Here is a 25,757-nt window from a genome sequence, read left to right on the forward strand (position 1 = left end):
AAAATATATTGATAAAAGACACCTTTTCCTAGAGAGATTTACACTGTTATCAAAATGTCACACCAGGGGAAATGTTTCCAAAATCCCCTATAGGAAAAATAAATGGTCAAAAGACAATTGGAACCATTTCCTTGTTTGACCCTTAGGTTTTATGAGTATTATGACTCATACTGTGGTACTCTATTGAAGTTGACATTTTAAAACGGTTAAAGTAAGGGTTAAGGTTAGAGTTAAGGTTAGGGTTAAGGTTAGGGTTAAAGTAAGGGTTAAGGTTAGAGTTAAGGTTAGGGTTAAAGTAAGGGTTAAGGTTAGGGTTAAGGTTAGAGTTAAGGTTAGGGTTAAAGTAAGGGTTAAGGTTAGAGTTAAGGTTAGGGTTAAAGTAAGGGTTAAGGTTAGGGTTAAGGTTAGAGTTAAGGTTAGGGTTAAAGTTAGGGTTAAGGTTAGAGTTAAGGTTAGGGTTAAGGTTAGGGTTAAGGTTAGAGTTAAGGTTAGGGTTAAAGTAAGGGTTAAGGTTAGAGTTAAGGTTAGGGTTAAAGTAAGGGTTAAGGTTAGGGTTAAGGTTAGAGTTAAGGTTAGGGTTAAAGTTAGGGTTAAGGTTAGAGTTAAGGTTAGGGTTAAGGTTAGGGTTAAAGTAAGGGATGTCCCAAGGATGCCGGATAGCACTTACCGGTAGAATATGAGGCTCGTGTAAGCTCTATTCATCACATTTCTATCTGCAACGTTCTAGAATGATTGTCTTCTGAGCATGTGAAACACAAGCCTTATAACAGAGAGTGAAATGTGCTGTTTTACAGGGTCAGTCATAGTAGTACGCCACCCCTGGGGCAAATTACAGTTATGTGCCTTGCTCAAGGGCACAGACAGATTTTTCCCCTTGTTGCCTCGGGAATTCGAACCAGTGACCTTCCGGTTACTGGCCCAACGATCTAACCGCTAGGCTACCTGACATCCCATGTAGTTTGTCTCGAGCTGAAAGTCAAGGGCTCCAGTACTGACCGGGGTTAATGTTCAGGGGAGGGATAGAGGAAGTGTATTTCACTCCAATCAGTCCCCCAGACAGAGAGCAACACGGTGGTGTTATAAGGCTTGTGTTGACCGAGTCAAAAAGGGGGACCGGTGCGAGATAGACACAATCGCAAACCCCCTCCCTCTCGCTCGCTCTCTCATTACCCCCACCCACCCACCCTCCCTCTCTCTCTCATCTTTTTCTGTCCATCACCGTTGGTAGGCAGGCAGACAGGGGCCTAGTGGTAAAGGTAGCTCTGTCTAAGCTCTGTCTACTGTCTATAGCAGTGTCTGTAGTGAGGGGAGATGGGCGACTGAATAATGGATGAGGTCTTATAGGAGCCGGCTGGTCCCATATCCAACGCCCGCGCCAGGAGAGAAGTGCCTCTCGGGAAACACCCCTGTAGCTGTCACTCACACCACACAGAGGAGGGTGTCTGTGTGTGTTTGAATGTGTATGTCTGTGTGTGTGGGTGCGTGTTTTCAGACAAGGCCCTGTCATCCCCAGACACACACCAGAGAAAGGCAGACACACACTTCTCTGACCTCATCCTCTGACCCCTAGAGTACACACTGTGACCTTTTCATCATCCAATCATCACTCAGAGCCAAGGTCGGGGGGAGGCTTTTGTAATAGTGCACTATATAAGGAATAGGGTGCAATTTCAGAAGTAGCCATAGAAAAAGGAACCAAGAGCTATTGACTCTATTCCATATAGTGCAAATAGGGCTCTGGTCAAAGGTAGTGCACTACATACTAAAAAATGGGGTCATTTCAGAAGAAGTCACTGAAAAACACAGAAAGAACCATCCAAGAGCCACTAGTCCCACAGTTTCTCTTATATACATACATAGACCCATAGACTGGGTGTCAGTCTGTCCCCTGAATGGCCACTAAATACCACAAGAGAGTGACTCTCAGAGTGGAGCGAAGTGGAACAAACAAAGGCCTGTTTTGTTGCGGCTGATGTGTGATAAATGCGTCCGTCTGGGGGAGCTTTCATGCTCGTCGGAGCAGGTCATTATGCAGGAAACGCCGGCTTTGCCTAGCCGAGCCGAGCGGCCCCAATGCCCGCATCCGTTTACTGGGCCGCACACCACGCCATGCGTCGTCTCTCTTCCCAGAACACTTGGCTTTTCGCTCCCTCCCTAGCCGTCCCCTTGGGCACACTCACACTGAGCGGCACTCTCTGTGTCTCTGCCGTGATATCTCAACCAGGCCTACTGTAACGTGTGGAGCGTGGGGATGGGGGGACAGTCAACATCCAAATACACAAACAAGCCCCCCAGAGAGGGACTGAGAGGGGGGGGGGGAGAGAGAGAAAGCAATAGAGAGAGAGAGAGGCAGAGAAGGGAGAGGCAAAGACAAACAAGCGAGTCCCCTGATAGTTGACTAGTTGCTACTGTACCCTGTCGGAAGGGAGACTCTCTTTCCAGAGCTCATATATTGGGGTGCAAAAAAAAACAGTGATGTATTTCCAGGAAGAAGAAAAAAAACAGGCCCAAAGAAAGCCAGCAAGGGAACCAAAAAGGTGTTCACCACGGGGGAATTCTCCAATTAACACCCGGCACTGCAATCAGCCTCAAGCCCAGGCGTACAGGTGTGCTGTACTGTGTGTTTGTGTGAACGTGACGGGGAAGGGACAGAAAGACAAAAAGACACACTGTCTTCAGAGTTTATTGGGGATGCTTCCATCTGTCCAGACAACACATTGCATTGACATGTTCCTAATATTGTCTTTATATTGTAAATGCAGGTGTGTTTGTGCGAACGACTACAGACAGAAAGGCAGACGGGAAACAGATGAACTAAGAGACAAACAGAGACAAAGATTAATTGAAAGACCAAGAGCCTTAAAAATATTTTTGTTCCAAATGTCTCGATGCAACAAGTCCATTGTTAATGTCACAAACTCTCTCTCTGGGTGACACCAATCCCCAACTTCATTAGCAATCATCTGATCCTGTAACAATTCTATTTCTTTATTTGATTTTTTACTTAACCTTTATTTAAATAGGCGAGTCAGTTAAGAACAAATTCTTACAATGGCGGTCTACCGGGGAACTGCCTTGTTCAGGGGCAGAACGACAGATTTTTACCTAGTCAGCCCAGGGATTCGATCCAGCAACCTTTCAGTTTACTGGCCCAACGCTCTATCGGGGGCGGAAGGTAACCCATGTATTGAAATATGTTTCGGAATATGTCCCTGACTGTGCAGTGACATGTACTTTGAAGCAAATTTGATAGAGCCGTCATAGACGGATAGATGTTGACTATCTACGCCGTAAGTACGAAAATAACATGTTTTTTTTGTCTGTCTTCTTAAATTTGTCGTGTCCTACTGATGTTATTTGTTAAAACTGCTACGAGACTTGTTTCACGCAAGAACGTATCACACATAACACGCTGTTATTAGACACAGATGTCGGGTTTATTGTCTGCGCTTCAAGTTGACGGGCACGTTTTATTCCTGGAATAAACACATAACCTACACAAACACAGAAGCCGCTGTCACACAACAGGGGTGGGATATTTCATTAGATGCTGAAGGGACAGAGAGAGAGAGAGAGACAGAGAGAGAGAGAGAGAGAGAGAGAGAGAGAGACAGAGAGAGAGAGACAGAGAGAGCGAGAGAGAGTGCGAGAGAGAGAGAGAGACAGAGAGAGAGCGAGAGAGACAGAGAGAGAGAGAGGCAGAGAGAGAGAGACAGAGAGAGACAGAGAGAGGCAAGAGAAGAGAGAACAGAGAGAGAGAGGCAGAGAGAGAGAGACAGAGAGAGACAGAGAGAGCGAGAGAGAGCGAGAGAGAGAGAGAGAGAGAGAGAGGCAGAGAGAGAGACAGAGAGGAGACAGGAGAGAGGCAGAGAGAGAGAGACAGAGAGAGAAGAGAGAGGAGAGAGAGAAGAGAGGACAGAGAGCGAAGAGAGAGCGAGCAAGAGAGAGAGAGAGAGAGTGAAAGAGAGACAGAGAGCGAGAGAGAAACGAGAGAGAGAGAGAGAATGAGAAGGAGAGCGAGAGAGAGAGCGAGAGAGAGAGAGAGCGAGGAGAGCGAGAGAGCGAGAGGAGAGGAGCGAGAAGAGGCGAGAGAGAGCGAGAGAGAGAGAGCGAGAGGAGAGAGAGAGAGAGAGAGAGAGAGAGCGAGAGAGCAGAGAGCGAGAGAGAGAGAGAGAGCAGAGAGAGACAGAGAGAGAGAGAGAGAGAGAGAGAGAGAGAGAGAGAGAGAGAGAGAGAGATGGGGGAGGCAGAAGGAAACAAGAAAGGCACAACTAAAGTAAAAGCCATTGAAAAGCATATTGGTTTGCAATACCGCATAATAACAGATATGCATAGAAATGAATTTGCCTGGTGGTTCAGATACGGTATTAAGATCATCATTTAAAAAGTAGCCCTTTTGCAACCCTCTACCGTAGTCATCGATCTTGTATTATTAGGGCAAATAGAAACTGCACTAACTAGGAACAATGCCTTGAAGACGTGCTGGAGCCGGACACTAAGTAGCACATCCAGACACATCATTATGAGCCATTTGATTACTATGCCCTTAAGACGCGCAATTATGACCCAAGTCCAAAATTGGGGAGATTTTTTACAATTAAACAGTGGGATGAAGACGCTCTAACAATGCTAATGATGACTTATGACCTGTGTGGGTATGAAGGGCATTATGTTACGCCACTGCTAGGTATATGGGATGGGACGGGTCGCTGTTTATATACCCTGAGTGCCCTCTAACCGGGTGCATCTGAAAATGGCAACCTATTCTCTATTTACTGCACTACCTAAAACCAGAGCCATGAGGCTCTGGTGAAAAGCAGTGCACTGTATAGGGAGTAGGGCACCATTTTGGATGAACATTTAGCCAGCCCAGTCAGCAACGACTCTGTACTAGACCTTCCGTGGTGAAACGAGGCCCCAGAGGAAGCTCGGCTAACCCATTTAACAAGAACAATTCTGCAGGTGCTCTGTTTAACTCTAAGGTATGGTACTGCACCTGCAGCTCTATCACCACCGCAAGCCTTGTGATATCGCAGTACACATCTCAGAAGCACCGCCACTTCCCTGCGCCCTATCTCTGTGTCCATCTCACGAGGAAGAACAATTGTCATTACCATTTTATTTAAAAAATTGCCCGATCAGCAACACCCACCCGCCCACCCTCCCCACAACCATATTCTCCTGGTTTCTTTCATATTTTTTCTAATCATAATTTCCCTCCATCATCTCTGGCTGGCTCTAATTCCCTCCTCTCTTCCTCCCTCTCTCCCTCCTCCGTTTGCAGAGGACCTCTCTTTTCATCCTTGAGAAGGGCTTTAATTCGAAGTGCGACGGCGTTGAATAAAGAAAGGGTGGAGAGAAGAGGAAAAAAAGAGAGGCAGAGACGGCACCGAGAGGAGCGCCGCAGACGTCCGAGTGTCAATCAACTGCGGCTGTGAGGGGCCCGTGACTGGGGCTACGGAGGAGAAAGAGAGGAGAGAGAGAGAGAGAGAGAGAGCCTGTGTTTGATCTGTGTCTTTCAAAGGGAAAACGGCAGGAAGGGCCAACACAGACGATTTGCCTCTCCCTGCCAGTCCCAGTGCCATCCTGACAGAGAGCAATCACAAGCAGGTTAATTCAACATCTACCTTCTTCATCTTTTTTCCCCCCCTCGCTCTCCTTTCTTTTGGTCTCGTTCTGTCGACTCGGATAAAACATCGCTTCCCTTTTTCAGAGAGCCCCACAAGAGCACTTTAAACACAAACATACCTTCTTTCAACCTTCTGTAGGTGTGAGGGGAGGGGGTATGTGGGTGTGGGGTAGTGTGTGTGGGGGGGTGTAAGGGAATAAGAAGCAGGTATTTTGCCAACCCTAACTCTGTGGAAGGGAAAGCGAGGCCGGTGAACAGTCAGCAGATTCAGCACACAGAGACAAAACACAGACCCATCCTGTCTCCATAGAAACGAAAGAACTAAAGCAACAGTGTTTCCTTCTCCATGCTCTATGGTCATGTCTCCCCACCCCAGTAATGGTATCCTCCCCTGGCCAACGTCTGTCCTGGTCTGTGTCCTGGGCACTGCTTTTGACCAGAGCCCTATGGACCCTGGTCAAAAGGAGTGCAGGAAATAGGGAACAGGGCACCATTTGGGACGCAGCCTTGGACTGGAGTGGCTAGCTACCACATGCTTTACTATCCAGAGGGCACCAGGTCATAGGGATAATGGGATAAAAGGTGTCCTTTCGGTTTCCAGAGAAGGACATTCACTCTCTAGATTGGATTTGGGGCCTTCAAGGACACAGGGAGAACACTCAACACAAAGGATAGATCCAATAGAGGAGGGGGGGGGGGGGGTAGAGGAGGGAAGGAGGGAAGGAGGAGGATGAGAAAAAGGAGGAAGAGGATGAGGGGGAAGGGGTAGAGGAGAAGGTGGAGGGAAGGAGGAGGGGGAAGAAAAGAAGGAGGAGGTGGAGGGAAGGAGCAGGAGAGAGAGAGAGAGAGAGAGAGAGAGAGAGAGAGAGAGAGAGAGAGAGAGAGAGGGGGAGAGAGCGAGTGAGGTATCAGGGGAGCTGTTACCCAGAGGAGAGTGTCAGAGTGAAGATCAGTGTGTGTTTGTTTGTATGTTCACTCGCTTGAGTGTCTATGCGAGTTCACCCCGTGTGTGTGTGTGTGTAGATAGGGGTAATCCTACCTGCGTGCAGGTAGGCCAGGTCAGGGTTCTCGATGTCGGGGTGATGCTCCTTCAGATGGTTCCTGAAGTCCATGGGGCCGTTGGTGCCGTAGTCACACTTGGGGCAGTTGTACATCTTCACTCCCTCGTGCTTCCCCGTGTGCAGGATGTGCTTTCGGATGTTCTCCGCACAGTTGGATCTGTTGGGAGATGAACAGATAGTGATTAAAGAAGAAATAATTCCTTCAATTAGAAGATAAAAAGATGAAACGAAGAGTAAAAAAAAAAAGGACAGGAAGGAGAAGAAGAAAATCCCCAAACAATAGATGCTCCCCTTGGAGGGTTTACTGTACTGACAGTTTGGTTTTGTTCTAATGACACTAACAACATGAATCAAGTGGATTGAACTCAAACAATTTAGTGGTGGGGCTGAGGGAGCATGTTTAAGGAGTATACATTTTTTGGAGAGACTCTTAAAGCCTCCTGTGACGATGCAACACACACACAATCAAAAACTGGCGGTGGGGTAAGCAAAGTGGTAAACAATGATACACAGTTCTACAATTTGTGAGATACATTTACACGCTGTAGATGCACACTTGTTTCCACACAGCCCTTGGTTCCTCTTGCATGTTACAGACATTTCACTATGTGGGTATGACACTCCTGCAACAGGGGGAAAGTTTAAAAACAACATTTTTATAACATATTTTGATGAGGTCTACCGTGTTTGTAACCTCGGAAATCCTGAACCAAATCTCGTATCCACTGAGCGAGGTAAAGCGGTGTAGTAGTGTAGCGAGGTAAAGTGGTATAGTAGTGTAGCGAGGTAAAGTGGTATAGTAGTGTCGTGAGGTAAAGTGGTGAAGTAGTGTAGCGAGGTAAAGCGGCGTAGTAGTGTAGCGAGGTAAAGTGGTATAGTAGTGTAGCGAGGTAAAGTGGTATAGTAGTGTCGTGAGGTAAAGTGGTATAGTAGTGTCGTGAGGTAAAGTGGTGAAGTAGTGTAGCGAGGTAAAGCGGCGTAGTAGTGTAGCGAGGTAAAGCGGTGTAGTAGTGTAGCGAGGTAAAGTGGTGAAGTAGTGTAGCGAGGTAAAGCGGCGTAGTAGTGTAGCGAGGTAAAGCGGTGTAGTAGTGTAGCGAGGAAAGGGCGGTGTAGTAGGGTAGCGAGGTAAAGCGGTGTAGTAGTGTAGCGAAGTAAAGCGGTGTAGTAGTGTAGCGAGGTAAAGCGGTATAGTAGTGTAGTGAGTTAAAGCGGTATAGTAGTGTAGTGAGTTAAAGCGGTGTAGTAGTGTAGCGAGGTAAAGCGGTGTAGTAGTGTAGTGAGGTAAAGTGGTGTAGTAGTGCAGTGAAGTAAAGTGGTGTAGTAGTGTAGCGAGGTAAAGTGGTGTAGTAGCATAGCGAGGTAAAGTGGTATAGTACCGTAGCGAGGTAAAGTGGTATAGTAGTGTAGCGAGGTAAAGCGGTGTAGTAGTGTAGCGAGGTAAAGTGGTGTAGTAGTGTATCGAGGTAAAGTGGTATAGTAGTGCAGTGAGGTAAAGTGGTGTAGTAGTGTAGCGAGGTAAAGCGGTGTAGTAGTGTAGCGAGGTAAAGCGTTGTAGTAGTGTAGCGAGGTAAAGTGGTGTAGTAGTGTAGCGAGGTAAAGTGGTGTAGTAGTGTTGTGAGGTAAAGTGGTGTAGTAGTGTAGCGAGGTAAAGTGGTGTAGTAGCGTACCGAGGTAAAGTGGTATAGTACCGTAGCGAGGTAAAGTGGTATAGAAGTGTAGCGAGGTAAAGCGGTGTAGTAGTGTAGCGAGGTAAAGTGGTGTAGTAGTGTAGCGAGGTAAAGTGGTATAGTAGTGCAGTGAGGTAAAGTGGTGTAGTAGTGTAGCGAGATAAAGTGGTGTAGTAGCGTAGTGAGGTAAAGTGGTATAGTAGTGTAGCGAGGTAAAGCGGTGTAGTAGTGTAGCGAGGTAAAGTGGTATAGTACCGTAGCGAGATAAAGTGATATAGTAGTGTAGCGAGGTAAGCGGTGTAGTAGTGCACTGGTATTTTACACCACTTAGAAATGTATTCTAAGTGACTTACAGTGCAGTAAATACCTACATTTTTAACTATGTGTACAATCTATGTGGGAATTGAACTTACGACTTGGTGTTACTAGCACCAGCTGAGCCATACAGGACCAGTGTAGCGTTGTAGGTGTGTAGTATTGACGTGGTGTAGACATGCAGGGCTGTGGGGCTGCAGGCAGTAGTCATGCAGTAAGGTAATGCTGGGTGCTGGCTGTAATGTCATCAGCTCAGGGAGTCAGAGTCCCCCTGATTATGCTGCTTAAACTGGTCTCCGGCCCTATCTAAACCTGCCCTAGAACACTATGTACACAGGCCTGGACTGGGGCTGAGGACACACACACATGTTCAAATACATGCTCACATACAGCACTCACACACACTGACATACATAACCCCCACCAATAGATCCAACGCCCACCACATCATGTAAGCACGTGCAGGTGCTGCGGCACTTTCACACGCACGCGCACACACAGCATCATGCGTGATGGATGAGGCACTCGTGCTTGGTCTCGGGCTGACATTCTCGGACAGTATAATATGCAATTACTCTCCCTTATCACCTCGGCTGGGACAATAAAGCTTCACGGTACCATAGCTCACGCCAAGCAACGATAGAAATTTGTTTTCCACCTCCCCCCCAAGACACCTCTCTCCATCAAGGGCCTTAGTAGTCCTGCCCTGGCTCCATTTCCTTTACAGGACTTAATATGTCCTCAAAACTATGCAGAGGACCCGCCCCTTTTTGCGTTTCACACATAAACACATCAAAACACCTGCTGGTGAATGGTGAAAATGTCCCTCCATGAAGCTATTTGTGTTGGGTAGGGTAAAATGTGAGGTGTTCTCCTTAGAGTTCCAGGAATGGGACAGTTATTTTTCACCATGTCTTTAGCTGTAGACATGTCTGTCTGTACTCAGTACGGTAACAGCTCCATTAAGACCCTGGGTAAGTGGATAAGGATTGCACACAGGGATGTAACTTCCCTCCCCTAATGCTAAAGCCCATACAGGATGGGCCTCCTCATTTTTACAGGAGGGGCCTCCTCATTTTTACAGGATGGGCCTCCTCATTTTTACAGGATGGGCCTCCTCATTTTTACAGGATGGGCCTCCTCATTTTTACAGGATGGGCCTCCTCATTTTTACAGGATGGGCCTCCCCATTTTTACAGACCAAGACTCCGCAACTGGTATTTGCTCATAATAAGAAGGCCTAAGCCTAATCATATCAATATCACAAATAAAGCAAATAACATTTTCAATCACTTTAAAAATCATGGTGTATAAGCCAGCCTAACATGAGTAAAGCACACAAACAGTAGCAATAAATACCATCCAACAAGTAACTATCCGACAAAAATTTTATTTAGAATTTTCCTCGACCACTTAAAGTTATTTCAAAACTTTCTTTCAGACACAAGTCAGGAAAAGAATAAGATTAATCATAAATCTTTTTTTTTTTAAGTAAAAAAAAAAAAGTAAATAATTTATATTCAAGACAAATTAACTGATTTCTTATTCCAGGCCAGTGGAATAAATACATCCATTCAGAGTCCGATATGAAAAGGTTCTAAAGAACAGTGTGAGGGTGGGATCCCGGGGGAGCGCTTCTATCTCTCAGATATGGTAATGGCATAACTGTCATATTAAAACAGCATCGTGTGCGTTTAGGAGTCAGCAGGTGTCAGGCTAAGAGAAAGGCCCACACAGTCCTCCTACGATAGCCAATATTAATTAGTCCAACAGCCGCGTTTCAACATTCTCCACGTCGGTGAGCACAGCGACTCGACATGGGAATCAACCCCACTGCCTAGATATCGTCGCGATTCGTTCCGTCTTTTTAAAAATGTTCTAATACATTTCCATATTTTCCTCGTTCGACGGCTGCATTGGTAATGAGGCTAGTAATTGAGTCTGTTTGTTAGCGGCGGATTTAAATGTGCGTCTTTGTGTTTTAAGGATGGAGGCCGGTATCTGCGACGGCAAAGAGACACCTTGCTCTCCGCCTCTCCCAAAACTTCACAGGGTCACCGGCCCCGCGACATCCACCGCCAGCCGTGTGGCGGTCCTCAAAGTAGCGCTACCTCGAATTAGCTCAAAGTAGCTATTTTCACAGGCAGGCAGATTGAGAATATGCATATACAGAAGATGCTGATAGAAATGTATTAAAAGGAGGATAGCGATTATGGCAGTCATGATGCTGTAATGAGTGTCTCTTCATTGAGAACAATAGTCATAATGTGGTGTGGCATGAGGATTGGACTGCAAAAACAGGTATATCATTGTAAAATAGCCTTTGAGAACGTATATGCCAGTTCTCCCTTTGAAATATGACTATTGATAATATCTGACAGTAATGACTTGCATCTTCCAACCATAATTGTTTGAACTGTCAATAATACAATTCAAATGTACAATGTACATTCATTTGAGGATAAGGTAAAGAAGTTGCATTGGAGGATTTCATAGGTGTCAGCGACACATCTACTATTTTATACCAAATATGAGATACACAATATACACTGAACGAAAATATAAACACAGTGTGTAAAGTGTTGGTCCCATTGTTTCATGAGCTGAAATAAAAGATCCATGCACACAAAAAGCTTATTTCTCTCAAATGTTGTGCACAAATGTCTTTACATCCCTCTTAGGGAGCATTTCTCCTTTCCCCTGACAGGTGTGTCATATCAAGAAGCTGATTGACCAGCATGATTATTACACAGGTGCACCTAGTGCTGGGGACAATAAAAGGCCCCTCTGTGCAGTTTTCTCACACAACACAGTGCCACAGATGTCTCAAGTTTTGAGGGAGTGTGTAGTTGGCATGCTTTGCAGGAATGTCCACCACAAGAGCTCTTGCCAGATAATTGAATGTTAATTTCTCTACTTCGTTTTAGAGAAATTGGCAGTACATCCAACCGGCCTCACAACCGCAGACCGACCACGTGTAAACACGCCAGTCCAGGATCTACACATCCGGCTTCTTCACCTGCAGGATCATCTGAGACAAGCTACCCGGACAGCTGATGAAACTGAAGAGTATTTATGTCTGTAATAAAGGCCTTTTTGGGGGAAAAACTCATTCTGATTGGCTGGGCTTGGCTCCCCAGTTGGCGGGCCTGGCTCCCAAGTGGGTGGGCCTATGCCCTCCGAGGCCCACCCATCGCTGCACAAGCCTAGTCATCTAAAATCCATAGATGAGGGCCTAATGAATTTATTTCAAATGACTGATTTCCTTTTATGAACTGTCACTCAGTAAAAAAAAAAGAAATGGTTTATATTTTTGTTCAGTATAGTAAATGTATTCAAATATAATGATAAATATAATATAATTACAAGTAACAAAACAAGTAAGCGTTATAATGGTATATCAAATTCTATATATCATGAGATATCCTGTTCACGGTCGAATGTTGACAGTGCCTTGACTAGCGCATCCTTATTTGTGTAAAGTCATTGAGCAGTTGAGCCATTGGAGGTTTACAAATGTATTCAGGGTGGAAGAGCGGAGCACAGAGTTAGGGCCCTCGTGACTGCTTGGTGCCCGTGTTCAATTCCTCCTACACACATTAGGAACCCAGCAGGGGTTGCGAGCTGCTACCCTCTCCAGCCCCTCCCTCTGCCATCCGTACCCCCGGGGGCCAAACCAAAAATGTTAATTGGTCTTCTAATTTGCTGTTTCATTTGCCACAATCTGTAACAATCATTTGGTATCAGCTAGAGGAGCAGTTGATCTGGTTCCCTCTGTCGCCTCCCCACAGTGCTTTTAAACGTCAAATACTACTCATCCTTGATAAATAGAATGTGAATTGAGTGCAAAAATAGGTATGAATAAGTGAAATATGATATAACACCTCACATGCTAAACCATTGCCTTTCTGAAGAAGACAAGCTTCACCATGGTGGAGTAACTTGTAACCAAAGTGATTCTAAGCTATGGTAAACAACAAAGAATGGCAATTGGTATTGTGGTCCCATTAATGTTTAGGAATATTGAGCTTTTGGGGGGGGGGGGGGTATTTCTCCCTCTGATGTTCTTAAAGATATGAACCTAGATTGGAACATCTCAGTTTTATTTGAGTTTTTCTTCTGTTTTGCAGACAAGTATCTGAAGAGTTCATTCCAATTCAAACAGCCGTACAGATCATTATAGAGCAAACCACAGCAAACAGCCGTACAGATCATTATAGAGCAAACCACAGCAAACAGCCGTACAGATCATTATAGAGCAAACCACAGCAAACAGCCGTACAGATCATTATAGAGCAAACCACAGCAAACAGCCGTACAGATCATTATAGAGCAAACCACAGCAAACAGCCGTACAGATCATTATAGAGCAAACCACAGCAAACAGCCGTACAGATCCTTATAGAGCAAACCACAACAAACAGCCGTACAGATCCTTATAGAGCAAACCACAGCAAACAGCCTTACAGATCCTTATAGAGCAAACCACAGCAAACAGCCTTACAGATCCTTATAGAGCAAACCACAACAAACAGCCTGTGCATGTCATTTTGGTTTCTCTAAAACCAATGCCAGGAGCATTCCTTTCACACTTCCACCTGAGAGGGGGAGGAAGAGGATGAAGAAGAGGAAGAGAAGCGAGATGGAGAAGTGCAACGTGGCCAAAAGTTTTTCCAATTTCACCGACAATTTCCTGTGTAATTACTGATGGTCTGTGATGGTGTTTTAATGACAGAGACCTGCCCGTGGCTGCTGTAGCCTGCTGATGATTGCAGAGTGATGAGATGAGATGATGAAGCCTGTGGGAGATCCAACCTGTGTGTGTGTGTGTGTGTTTGCGCGTGCTTGTGTGATTAAACCCCCAGTCCTCCTGCCCATCAACCCCTGCCATCAACCCCTGCCATCTATCCATCCATGCGTGGGCGAGCCCAATGAGCCGGTACCTGTAGTCGCACCAGGGGCATCGGTAGGGCTTCTCCCCTGTGTGCACCCGCTTGTGGCGGGTCAAGTGGGACTGGGTGGTGGAGGCGAAGCCGCACAGCTGACACTTGAAAGGCCGTTCTCCTGGGCGGACGGACAGAGAGACAGACAGAGAAGATGAGGACAGGTGGATAGAAAGACGGACAGACGGACAGAGAGAGATACAGAATCACTGTCCATCTCAAGCAGAAGTTCACTCTAACACAGACATTTACATTTGACATATGAATCATTTACGTACATAAGCCCATTCATCTTAACATACAGTGTGGCAAAAAAGTATTTAGTCAGCCACCAATTGTGCAAGTTCTCCCACTTAAAAAGATGAGAGAGGCCTGTAATTTTCATCATAGGTACACTTCAACTATGACAGACAAAATGAGAAAAAAAATCCAGAAAATCACATTGTAGGATTTTTTATGAATTTATTTGCAAATTATGGTGGAAAATAAGTATTTGGTCACCTACAAACAAGCAAGATTTCTGGCTCTCACAGACCTGTAACTTCTTCTTTAAGAGACTCCTCTGTCCTCCACTCGTTACCTGTATTAATGGCACCTGTTTGAACTTGTTATCAGTATAAAAGACACCTGTCCACAACCTCAAACAGTCACACTCCAAACTCCACTATGGCCAAGACCAAAGAGCTGTCAAAGGACACCAGAAACAAAATTGTAGACCTGCACCAGGCTGGGAAGACTGAATCTGCAATAGGTAAGCAGCTTGGTTTGAAGAAATCAACTGTGGGAGCAATTATTAGGAAATGGAAGACATACAAGACCACTGATAATCTCCCTCGATCTGGGGCTCCACGCAGCAAAAATACCAGAACCACATGGGGGACCTAGTGAATGACCTGCAGAGAGCCGGGACCAAAGTAACAAAGCCTACCATCAGTAACACACTACGCCGCCAGGGACTCAAATCCTGCAGTGACAGACGTGTCCCCCTACTTAAGCCAGTACATGTCCAGGCCCGTCTGAAGTTTGCTAGAGAGCATTTGGATGATCCAGAAGAAGATTGGGAGAATGTCATATGGTCATGGTCATATGGTCATATGGTCAAAATATAACTTTTTGGTAAAAACTCAACTCGTCGTGTTTGGAGGACAAATAATGCTGAGTTGCATCCAAAGAACACCATACCTACTGTGAAGCATGGGGGTGGAAACATCATGCTTTGGGGCTGTTTTTCTGCAAAGGGACCAGGACGACTGATCCGTGTAAAGGAAAGAATGAATGGGGCCATGTATGTATCGTGATATTTTGAGTGAAAACCTCCTTCCATCAGCAAGGGCATTGAAGATGAAACGTGTCTGGGTCTTTCAGCATGACAATGATCCCAAACACACCACCCGGGCAATGGAGGAGTGGCTTCGTAAGAAGCATTTCAAGGTTCTGGAGTGGCCTAGCCAGTCTCCAGATCTCAACCCCATAGAACATCTTTGGAGGGAGTTGAAAGTCCGTGTTGCCCAGCAACAGCCCCAAAACATCACTGCTCTAGAGGAAATCTGCATGGAGGAATGGGCCAAAATACCAGCAACAGTGTGTGAAAACTGCCATTGCCAACAAAGGGTATATAACAAAGTATTGAGATAAACTTTTGTTATTGACCAAATACTTATTTTGCACCATAATTTGCAAATAAATTTATAAAAAATCCTACAATGTGATTTTCTGGATTTTCTTTCTCATTTTGTCTGTCATAGTTGAAGTGTACCTATGATGAAAATTACAGGCCTCTCTCATCTTTTTAAGTGGGAGAACTTGCACAATTGCTGGCTGACTAAATACTTTTTTGCCCCCACTGTAGCTAGATGAGACCACAACATATCACAATCATAGCCCCTTAACAAAATAGTTATTAAGCAAAGTCAGTGCTAGTAGGAAAGTGGTTGAAATCTTTCAAATACTTTTGAGAATTTGCTTGATCCTGCCTGGTTAGCGGGGTTTGCAATTTTGTTCCAATTCCAATGATTCAATTGTGCCAGGGAAGCTTAATCAAGGACACCTAAAGCAGCCATTGTCAATGGGTCACGGGTGTCTGAGCAAAAATGTTTTTTTCTTCAATCACCGTATTTTCAACATAGGGCTATTAGCAGCGTTATTTTGGGGTTGATTTTGTGCTCTCAAACTAGTGAATTTATTAACATTCTTCATCAAGAATATGGGAGAATTGTTATTATTGTCAATGAAAGAACGGGGAATGTCGTTCCCTTGTCATTTATTTGCTACATTCACTAACAACATACCATTTTATTTTTTATTTTTCACAGATCGTATTTTGACGATTATTTTCTGCCGTGCAGATATTGGGTCGCGACTGACACAACCTGGTTAGATTTGGGTCCCGAGACAAAAACAGTTGAGACTCAGTCATCTAAAGCATTTCAAGGACTTCAAATCGTATTTGAACCCAGGTCTGACCTGAAAAAAAGAGACACACTCACTGATTACACCTGTAGTCCGGACAGTGTGTCCGACAATAGATTGGCGAGGTGTATTTATTGGAATTGACACTTGACAACAGGGGACAAGAGAGGACAAAAAGAGCGTTGGGTAAATGTAAATGACTGTCAAAATGCGACAGCAAAAATAAAATAAAAAATATGAATATCTAAATGAATATTTATAATGGGGCGCTTGATCCTTGGGCGCCTGCCAGGCGAACGGTTAACAGGATTTGTTTCACTTTCCCAATATCCAAAAAGCACTTGTTATTGACGGCCTATCTGAAAAACGCAATTTTCCTAAGCGATAGAATGACATGGTGAAATGATAACCTAAATTAAAAATCGCAGATTCAGTCATCCATACTGCTACACATGTCTATCACTAACAGCAAACATGTCAGACTGTGTGTGTGTGTGTGTGTGTGTGTGTGTGTCAGAAATAATAGTGATATGGTTGAGCAGCTTAGATGAATAATAATAAATAGTAGCAGCAATGATGACCGTGAGTGTGTGTGTGTGTGTGTGTGTGTGTGTGTCTGTGTGTCAGACGCTGGATGTGTGCAGCTCTAGGGTCGTGCGGCTTACCTGTGTGTTGGCGGCGATGTTTGGTGAGGGCGTGTCGCGTGCCACCCGCAAAACCACAGAGATCACACAGGAAGGACTTCTCTCCTGTAGGGGGCGGGAATGAGGGGGTCAGAGAACATTACAGAGTCAACAGAGGAAGAAGGAGTAGGGACAACATCATCGACACAGAGGGAGGGGGGGGGGGGGGAGAGAGAGAGAGAGAGAGAGAGAGAGAGAGAGAGGGAGGGGGGGGTGTTCATTAACAGATGAAAGTGGAGGGAAAAGTCACAGATCACTAGTGTATATCCATCAAGGCTCTCACAGTTAACTAATTCCTCCAATCAAATGTATCCGTGTAAATATGTCAAATGGGACGGAAATTGCCAGTGTGGTTTATTGACTGTGATAAAATCTGAAAAGCACCGCTGAACATAATTACATACTTGTCAGAGCCATAAAAATTAGCTTTATTATCAATGGGATGGTTTTGTACAACTTCATTTCTGGCCGATGCCTTCCAGATGGGGCTGAGCTGATCACTCCAGCGGGTTTTTTACTGCGCAAGTGTGCTTCCTCTCTCTCCCTCTTCCCCTGCATCTGGCACTGTCATTAACAGCCTGATGGCTCACGTGCTCTGTCTCTCAACACAGACACAGCAGGAGGAGGATGGGGCGGAGGGGGGGTGTAAGGCAGGCTGATTGCAACACAAACATGACTCTGAGGACACTGGATCATCAGTATGAGTATTTATTTGCACGACATGCAAAACGTTTGGCAACTGGACGACAAAACATGTCGTCCAGTTCAGAACGTACCCCCCCCCCCTTTTATATTTCAAAATGCTTCCTCTCTACTGAACAGGACCCAGGTGATGGTCTATACCCAGTATAACGGATGTTTATAACAGTGTTGGTTGTTTGGCTCTACGACATCAACAAGCTTTACGGCAGTTATCTGAACCCCCTGTCGCGGACATCCTCATTTCAAAGAGGTCTTCTCATAAAACCGACCGTCCAGACCGAACCGTTAGAACTAATATGCCACGAATATCAAAAGAGGAGACTTTCCTTTTGAAGGTGTTGGTTGTTCTGCTCTACGAGGCACACAAGCTTCAGGAGAGTCATCTGAAGGTAACCCAGTATCGGGCTGTGGAAATGGCAAAAAGCGCATAGGGGGTCAAATGTGCCACTAATAATGTGACCAAACATCTTATATCTCTCAGATACAGGACAGACACTTCAAAACCTTATTCCTTGTGATACATTTTTGGACCCTCTGTTTCGCCATGTACTAATAAATGTGTTATTAAATGTGTTTCTTATGGGCTTTAGCAGTAAATTCCAAATTCAACATTTTATCAAATCATTTTTGTATATATATATTTTTTTTTATACCTACAGGGATCCTAAAATTCGAAATGAAATGTCTAAATGATACATTTTATGACCATCTGAAAACAATTCCTTCTGTTGGGCGACAGGTAGCCTAGCGGTTAGAGCGTTGGGCCGGTAGCCAAAATGTTTGCTCGTTCAAATAACCGAGCCGTCAAGGTGAAAAATCTGTCGATGTGTCCACGAGCAAGGCACTTAACCTCCAATTTGCTCCAGGGTCGCCGTACTACTACGGCTGCACCTATCCGGTGTACGTGACAAAACATCCAATTTTCTTTAGCTAAGTAGACATTGTGATCTAAGGACATAGACCTACAGGTGTTAATAACAGCGATTATATGACAGAGGCTTAGTATGGTGCTGTGCCTCAGTGCTAACCTGTTGCTGCCCATTGCTAATTACACCAGCTCGCCTCAGCAGGAAACGGCTCTGATTAGATGGCAGAGCTCTGGCCTGTCTGCCTCCAGGACATAAGGCACATGCTGTAGCTGCCCACATGAAAGAAAAATACTACAGTTTGCTGAGGAATACTACAGTACTTACTATAGAGTTCTGTAGTAAACTATACACTGTAGAATACTATACTACACACTGTAGTTTCCCTCAATCATGTGTAGTACTTGCTATATAATGTTGCAGTATACTGTAGAATACTCTAGTAAATTCTGCAGTATTATTCACAAAAAAAACACTGTAGTAAATACTACAGTAATGTCCACAAAATATACATTTTTCATGTGGGTACAGTAGCACGCACACACACACACACACAGGTATGCATGCACACGCGGACAGACACACACACGGACACATGCAGCATGTGCATGAACCCATGCACACAAGAGCACAAGCACGCACGCGTGCGCACACACGCACACACACACGCACACACTATCACGCACACACACACACACACACACACGCACACACTATCACACACACACACACACGCACACACTATCACGCACACACGCACACACTATCACGCACACACACACACGCACACACTATCACGCAACTGCTCATCTCAATCCCAAAGTTTGAACTCTCGCTGTGCATTGCTAATGCATCGAGGTGACAACTTCACGCAGAGGGGAAGTAGTGTTTTTCACTTCGGATAACAGCTTTTATTGAATCCTTGAATCCACAGAGAGAGAGAGAGAGAGAGAGAGAGAGAGAGAGAGACAGAGAGACAGAGAGAGAGAGAGAGAGAGAGAGAGAGAGAGAGGGGCATTGAGAGAGAGAGGGAGAGAGGGATGGAGAGAGAGAGGGCTGGAGAGAGAGAGGGAGAGAGGGATGGAGAGAGAGAGAGAGAGAGAGAGAGAGAGAGAGAGAGAGAGAGAGAGAGAGAGAGAGAGAGAGAGAGAGAGAGAGAGAGAGAGAGAGGAGCCTCGTATTACTCCCATTTAAAGCCACTCGACTGTGAGGAGTGTTCTAACGCAGTGCCACTTAAGAAGAGAAATCCACCAGTCTTAAATAGGTCTTAAAGAGGATTCCTATTTGTTCATTCTGGAATGATAAAATCCCTGGGCTTTTAAAATTGCCCTTCTTCTTCTCTTTCTCCTTGTCGGCATTGAAACCTTCAGGGCAACGTTAGGGGAATGTTAGGGGGAACGTTAGGGGAACGTTAGCAGACTGTTAGGGGAGCGTTAGGTCTGCCTCCTCCTCAGTTCCTATCAGAAAAACAGACCCCTCGTTCCCTCCCCCCCATCACCCCCCGATTCCACCCATCGCCCTTCCATCTCTCATTATGCCCCATGCTACAAGACCCCACCACGGAAAAATCCATAGCCATCGATTCCCGCGCCCAGTCGCGGTCGCCACAATTATTCTTGAGGAGGAAACGCTGGCGATAAATTACGTGTGCTTTTCATCTGCTGTTCGATGGCGGTGAGCCCTCTGAGGGCCGAGGGGAGGACGGGGTTGGATGGGGACATGGCAGTGGCGGGTCCTTGTCAACACCAGGGGTTCCAGCAGGCTAAAGATACTGAGCACAGGGCCTCTACACACGCAATCACAACTCGCTCACGGAGACGCACACGGAACATAACGCAGATCAGACAAAAGCACGGTCACACACAAAACGTACCCCAGATTACACACACACACACACACACACACAGGTTAAAGCTCATCTCTCGTGTGGGCTTATATAACTTTTAGTCATTTTATCACTCCAAAACTATTCTTTGTTCTCATTCTTCTGGTACTCCCTCTACCCTTAACAAAATAAATCCACTTATTGCAATACTTATTAAAAAGTACTTTGAAGTGTGGGTGTGTGTTTTTGAATCACATACACTGCTACTGTTTATTATCCATCCTGTTGCCTAGTCACTCTATTCCTAGTTACATGTACTGCAGATAGTACCTCGTACCCCCGCACATCGATCCTGATGCCCCCGTGTATACAGCCAAGTTATCGTTACTCAACGGTGCATTTCTTATGACTTTTACTATTATGTGTTATTACTCGTTTCTCTATTTTCTCCAGCTCTACACTTTTGGGAAGATCCCGTCCGGATCTCATTTTTAAGCTACACCTGTTGTTTACGAAGCATTTGATAAATAACATTTGATTTGATATATGTGTGTCTGGGCGCCCGATGCCTATATCTGTGTTTTAAAGAACCCCGGAGGAGTCATTAGTTATGTTTTAGCAGGGTTGCGGTTGGGAGGGCAATTCATTTTACCGCTTAATTTTTCGACACAGAATCCGCCCGCTGTATTGATGTGACTCGCCATTTTGGGCCTCATTTCTCAGGGAAATTAATTGACAAAAGTGCGAAGATATATCAGCATATCGCCAGATTAAGCGACAAACTGAGGCAATGAGGAAATCAATTGTGGCCCTGTCGCGGCAAACGGCACTGCCGGGGTCCCTCTGCGGAAGAGCTGGGGGGAAAGGCCGGGGCGGGTTGGGACATTTTGATTTATTTATTTATTTGAGTCGCTCATTCATCAGCCGTTACAAATGACCCTGGCGGCTGACGCTACCTCCCCTCCTCCTCTTCCTCAGACATTGGGGGTGTGAGGGGAGTGATTAACATAGAAAACACACAAATCAGCCCCAGAACAATGAATACAGTTAGAGACATGACTGCAGGCCCAGGAGTTGTTCACACACAGGAAGGAAAAATAGGACGTCCCTCACTATGACTGCATCTGCCACAGTCACAGTCAAGGGAATGGTAGCAGCACAAGTGTGTTTTTATAGAGATTCATTCTCTCGTCACAACGAAAATATTCAAATGCCACAGGACTGAGAACATACACTACTTAAAGACAGAATTCCATTTCATGATTAGTGCTGTAGCACATCTCAAACACTGTTTGCACAACAGCTTTACACGTAATAGCATAGGGGCCAACAATTCAAACACCTTAATTGTTGCGCTACATTATCTTGGGTATCTCTGCTGACACACACTCAAACGTCGTCCCACGCTACTTTCCTCAACACCCCCTACCAGTGGTCCGATCTATCCTCTTCCCGCCCGCTACACACACAACCCAGACCCAGGCACGTAACAAAGATCTCCCCAATTACTTACAGCCACATGTCACCTGGGAGTGAATAGTTCAACTTTTAGTTTCCTACTTATTTTATTAGTATTGCAGCTGACCCTTGTGAAGGAGCCCATTTATAACGTTCAAACAGTTCACACAAGCCGATCATATTTTAGAGTGTGTCAACTCGCCAGTGTGCTGGAATGGGATTGCAATGATACGGTAACGTCTGCCTCTGTCACCCCCCCTCCCCCCCTCATCCCATCCCTGTCTGCCCATTAATAGAAGTGTTTCATCATGGAGCTGTAAATTGAGTTAGCATTCTGGGTGTCACTAATCAGGGCCATGAGTCTCTCTCAGTCGTCTCTCTCTCTTTCTTCCTCTCTCGGTCGTCTCTCTGTCTGTCGTCTCTCTCTGTCATCTCTCTCTCTGTCATCTCTCTCTCTGTCGTCTCTCTCTCTGTCGTCTCTCTCTCTGTCGTCTCTCTCTCTGTCGTCTCTCTCTCTGTCGTCTCTGTCGTCTCTCTCTTTCTCTGTTATATATTTCTCTGTCGTCTCATCTCTCTTTCTCTCTGTCGTCTCTCTTTTTCTCTCTCTGTCGTCTCTCTCTCTGTTGTCTCTCTCTCTGTCGTCTTTCTCTCAGTCGTCTCTCTCTCTCAGTCGTCTCTCTCTCTCTCTGTCGTGTCTCTCTCTCTCTGTCATATTTCTCTCAGTCGTCTCTCTCTCTGTCTGTCGTCTCTCTCTGTCTGTCGTCTCTCTCTCTGTCCGTCGTCTCTCTCTCTCTCTGTCATCTCTCTCTCTATGTCATCTCTCTCTCTCTCTGTCGTCTCTCTCTCTCTCTGTCGTCTCTCTCTCTCTGTCGTCTCTCTCTCTCTCGCTCTGTCGTCTCTCTCTCTCTCTGTCGTCTCTCTCTCTCTCTCTCTGTCGTCTCTCTCTGTCGTCTCTCTCTCTGTCGTCTCTCTCTCTGTCGTCTCTCTCTCTGTCTTCTCTCTCTCTGTCTTCTCTCTCTGTCGTCTTTCTCTCTCTGTCGTCTCTCTCTCTCTCAGTCGTCTCTCTCTCTCTCAGTCGTCTCTCTCTCTCTCTCTCTCTCTCTCTCTGTCGTCTCTCTCTGTCGTCTCTCTCAGTCGTCTCTCTCTCTCTGGCGTGTCTCTCTCTCTCTGTCGTCTCTCTCTCTGTCTGTCGTCTCTCTCTCTCTTTGTCATCTCTCTCTGTCGTCTCTCTCTCTCTCAGTCATCTCTCTCCCTGCCCGCCTGCCAATCTCTTTCTCTCCCTCTCTCCTCTCTCCCCCTCCCTCTTCCCCTACCCTCCCTGTCGCAGCAAGTGACACCTAGGTGCTTGGAGCAGAGTGACGGTCGGGACCCGGCTGACGGCGAACGGCGGTTCTCGGGGAAACAAATGAAAATAAAAAGGTCTAATTATGTTGGCGGCGCCTTGCCACTGTGAGAGGGGCCCGCGTGACGGATGGACTGTTCTCCTGCTGGCGCTCACTCAGTCTGTCATACCGAGACCAGGCCCCCCGCCTGCCGCCCTGACGTCCGCTAGCTTTTGTCATTGACTTAAAAGGGAGTCAAGGAGCAGGTTGACTGACGGACTGACACCAAAGGCAAACAGTCTGGCCACACCAAACAGGCACTTTGTTCATTTCTCACTGATTCTTCCTCTCGGTACATGTCTGTACTGTAGGTAGGTATCCTGAAGGTGTCTCACCTGTATGGACATGTAGTCATTAACTGAAGGTATCGGTTTGTGTGTCTAGGTGACATGAGGTGTGTACACTAGGCAATCACAGGTGTGTATACGAGGTGTGTGTGGGTGTCTAGGTGACATGAGGTGTGTACACTAGACAATCACAGGTGTGTTTACGAGGTGTGTGTGGGTGTCTAGGTGACATGAGGTGTGTACACTAGGCAATCACAGGTGTGTATACGAGGTGTGTGTGGGTGTCTAGGTGACATGAGGTGTGTACACTAGGCAATCACAGGTGTGTATACGAGGTGTGTGTGGGTGTCTAGGTGACATGAGGTGCGTGGGTGTCTAGCTGACATGAGGTGTGTACACTAGGCAATCACAGGTGTGTATACGAGGTGTGTGTGGGTGTCTAGCTGACATGAGGTGTGTGCACTAGACAATCACAGGTGTGTATACGAGGTGTGTGTGGGTGTCTAGGTGACATGAGGTGTGTGTGGGTGTCTAGGTGACATGAGGTGTGTACACTAGACAATCACAGGTGTGTATACGAGATGTGTGTGGGTGTCTAGGTTACATGAGGTGTGTGTGGGTGTCTAGGTGACATGAGGTTTGTACACTAGACAATCACAGGTGTGTATACGAGGTGTATGTGGGTGTCTAGGTGACATGAGGTGTGTGTGGGTGTCTAGCTGACATGAGGTGTGTACACTAGACAATCACAGGTGTGTATACGAGATGTGTGTGGGTGTCTAGGTGACATGAGGTGTGTACACTAGACAATCACAGGTGTGTATACGAGGTGTGTGTGGGTGTCTAGGTGACATGAGGTGTGTGTGGGTGTCTAGCTGACATGAGGTGTGTACACTAGACAATCACAGGTGTGTATACGAGGTGTGTGGGTGTCTAGGTGACATGAGGTGTGTACACTAGACAATCACAGGTGTGTATACGAGGTGTGTGTGGGTGTCTAGGTGACATGAGGTGTGTACACTAGACAATCACAGGTGTGTATACGAGATGTGTGTGGGTGTCTAGGTGACATGAGGTGTGTACACTAGACAATCCCAGGTGTGTATACGAGATGTGTGTGGGTGTCTAGGTGACATGAGGTGTGTGTGCAGCACATTAGACAACATGTGCGGGTGTTGCAGCTCACCCGTGTGTGTCCTGTAGTGGTCTTTCATGGCAGACAGGGTGAGGAAGGCGTAGTGGCAGGCAGGCCAGGCACACTTATGGGGCTTGTCCCCCGTATGCAGCTTCATGTGGTTGTTCAAAGCCCACTTCTCACTGAACGACCGGTCGCACAGATCACACTCAAACTTCCTGCGAGGGAGGGAGGGAGGGAGGGAGGGAGGGAGGGAGGGAGGGAGGGAGGGAGGGAGGGAGGGAGGGAGGGAGGGAAAAGAAGAGAGTTATTTAGTCACAAAGCTGAGGTAAAAGGTAGAAACCCAAGTCTCTAAGGTAGGGAAGGGAGGATGTAGGAGAACACACACACAGATTGCTGGGGCCCCTGGCGTGTCATGTCTGTATAAGCAGGCATTGATTTTTCTGTCCAGGCCTGCCACCTCCACCATTTATTCTCTGCTTTGCGCCAGGGCCCAGAGGACTGGAGAAATTCTGTTACAGTCCAAACACACACACACACACACACACACATACACACACACACACACACACACACACACACACACACACACACACACACACACACACACACACACACACCACACACACACACACCACACACACACACACACACACACACTCACACACACACACAACACACACACACACACACACACAACAGGCCAGTGGGGAGAATAGAGTTGCCCTGTACAGGGGTCTCCCACCACTTAGTCCTGGCCAGCAGGAATACTGTAGGCTAAATGAAAAGCTGATGCACACTTTACCTCGGGTAGCTTAGTGGTTAGAGCGTTGGGCTAGTAACCGAAAGGTTGCAAGATCGAATCCCCGAGCTGACAAGGTACAAATCTGTCATTCTGCCCCTGAACAAGGCAGGTAACCCACTGTTCCTAGGCTGTAATTGAAAATAAGAATTTGTTCTTAACTGACTTGCCTAGTTAAATAAAGATATTAAAAAAATCTTATTCCTCATATTTCTTCATGCCCATCTCTTCAAACCCTGTTTCCCTTTCTCACTAACCATCTCTAACCATCTCTTCAAACCCTGTTTCCCTTTCTCACTAACCATCTCTAACCATCTCTTCAAACCCTGTTTCCCTTTCTCACTAACCATCTCTCTAGACCATCCTCTTCAAAACCCTGTTTCCCTTTCTCTCAACTAACCATCATCTCACCATCGCTTCAAACCCTGTTTCCCTTTCTCACTAACCATCTCTTCAAACCCTGTTTCCCTTTCTCACTAACCATCTCTAACCATCTCTTCAAACCCTGTTTCCCTTTCTCACTAACCATCTCTAACCATCTCTTCAAACCCTGTTTCCCTTTCTCACTAACCATCTCTTCAAACCCTGTTTCC

The 25,757-nt window shown here is 46.0% G+C and overlaps 1 protein-coding gene across 2 annotated transcripts in view; it reads right to left on the reverse strand.

Annotated features, from left to right (window-relative positions):
* Positions 1-25,757, reverse strand: part of LOC109901775 (zinc finger protein 407) — a 196,817-nt gene that overhangs the window by 46,827 nt on the left and 124,233 nt on the right. For both annotated transcript variants that reach the window (XM_031786551.1, XM_031786552.1), the window contains exons 5-8: positions 24,414-24,580; positions 16,690-16,773; positions 13,616-13,736; positions 6,669-6,847 (exon numbers count right to left, since the gene is read on the reverse strand). In XM_031786551.1, coding sequence (XP_031642411.1) covers positions 6,669-6,847; positions 13,616-13,736; positions 16,690-16,773; positions 24,414-24,580 — 551 coding nt within the window. The remainder of the gene's footprint in view (positions 1-6,668; positions 6,848-13,615; positions 13,737-16,689; positions 16,774-24,413; positions 24,581-25,757) is intronic.

The sequence above is a fragment of the Oncorhynchus kisutch genome, linkage group LG13 (assembly GCF_002021735.2).
Source record: "Oncorhynchus kisutch isolate 150728-3 linkage group LG13, Okis_V2, whole genome shotgun sequence".
Taxonomy (NCBI): domain Eukaryota; kingdom Metazoa; phylum Chordata; class Actinopteri; order Salmoniformes; family Salmonidae; genus Oncorhynchus; species Oncorhynchus kisutch.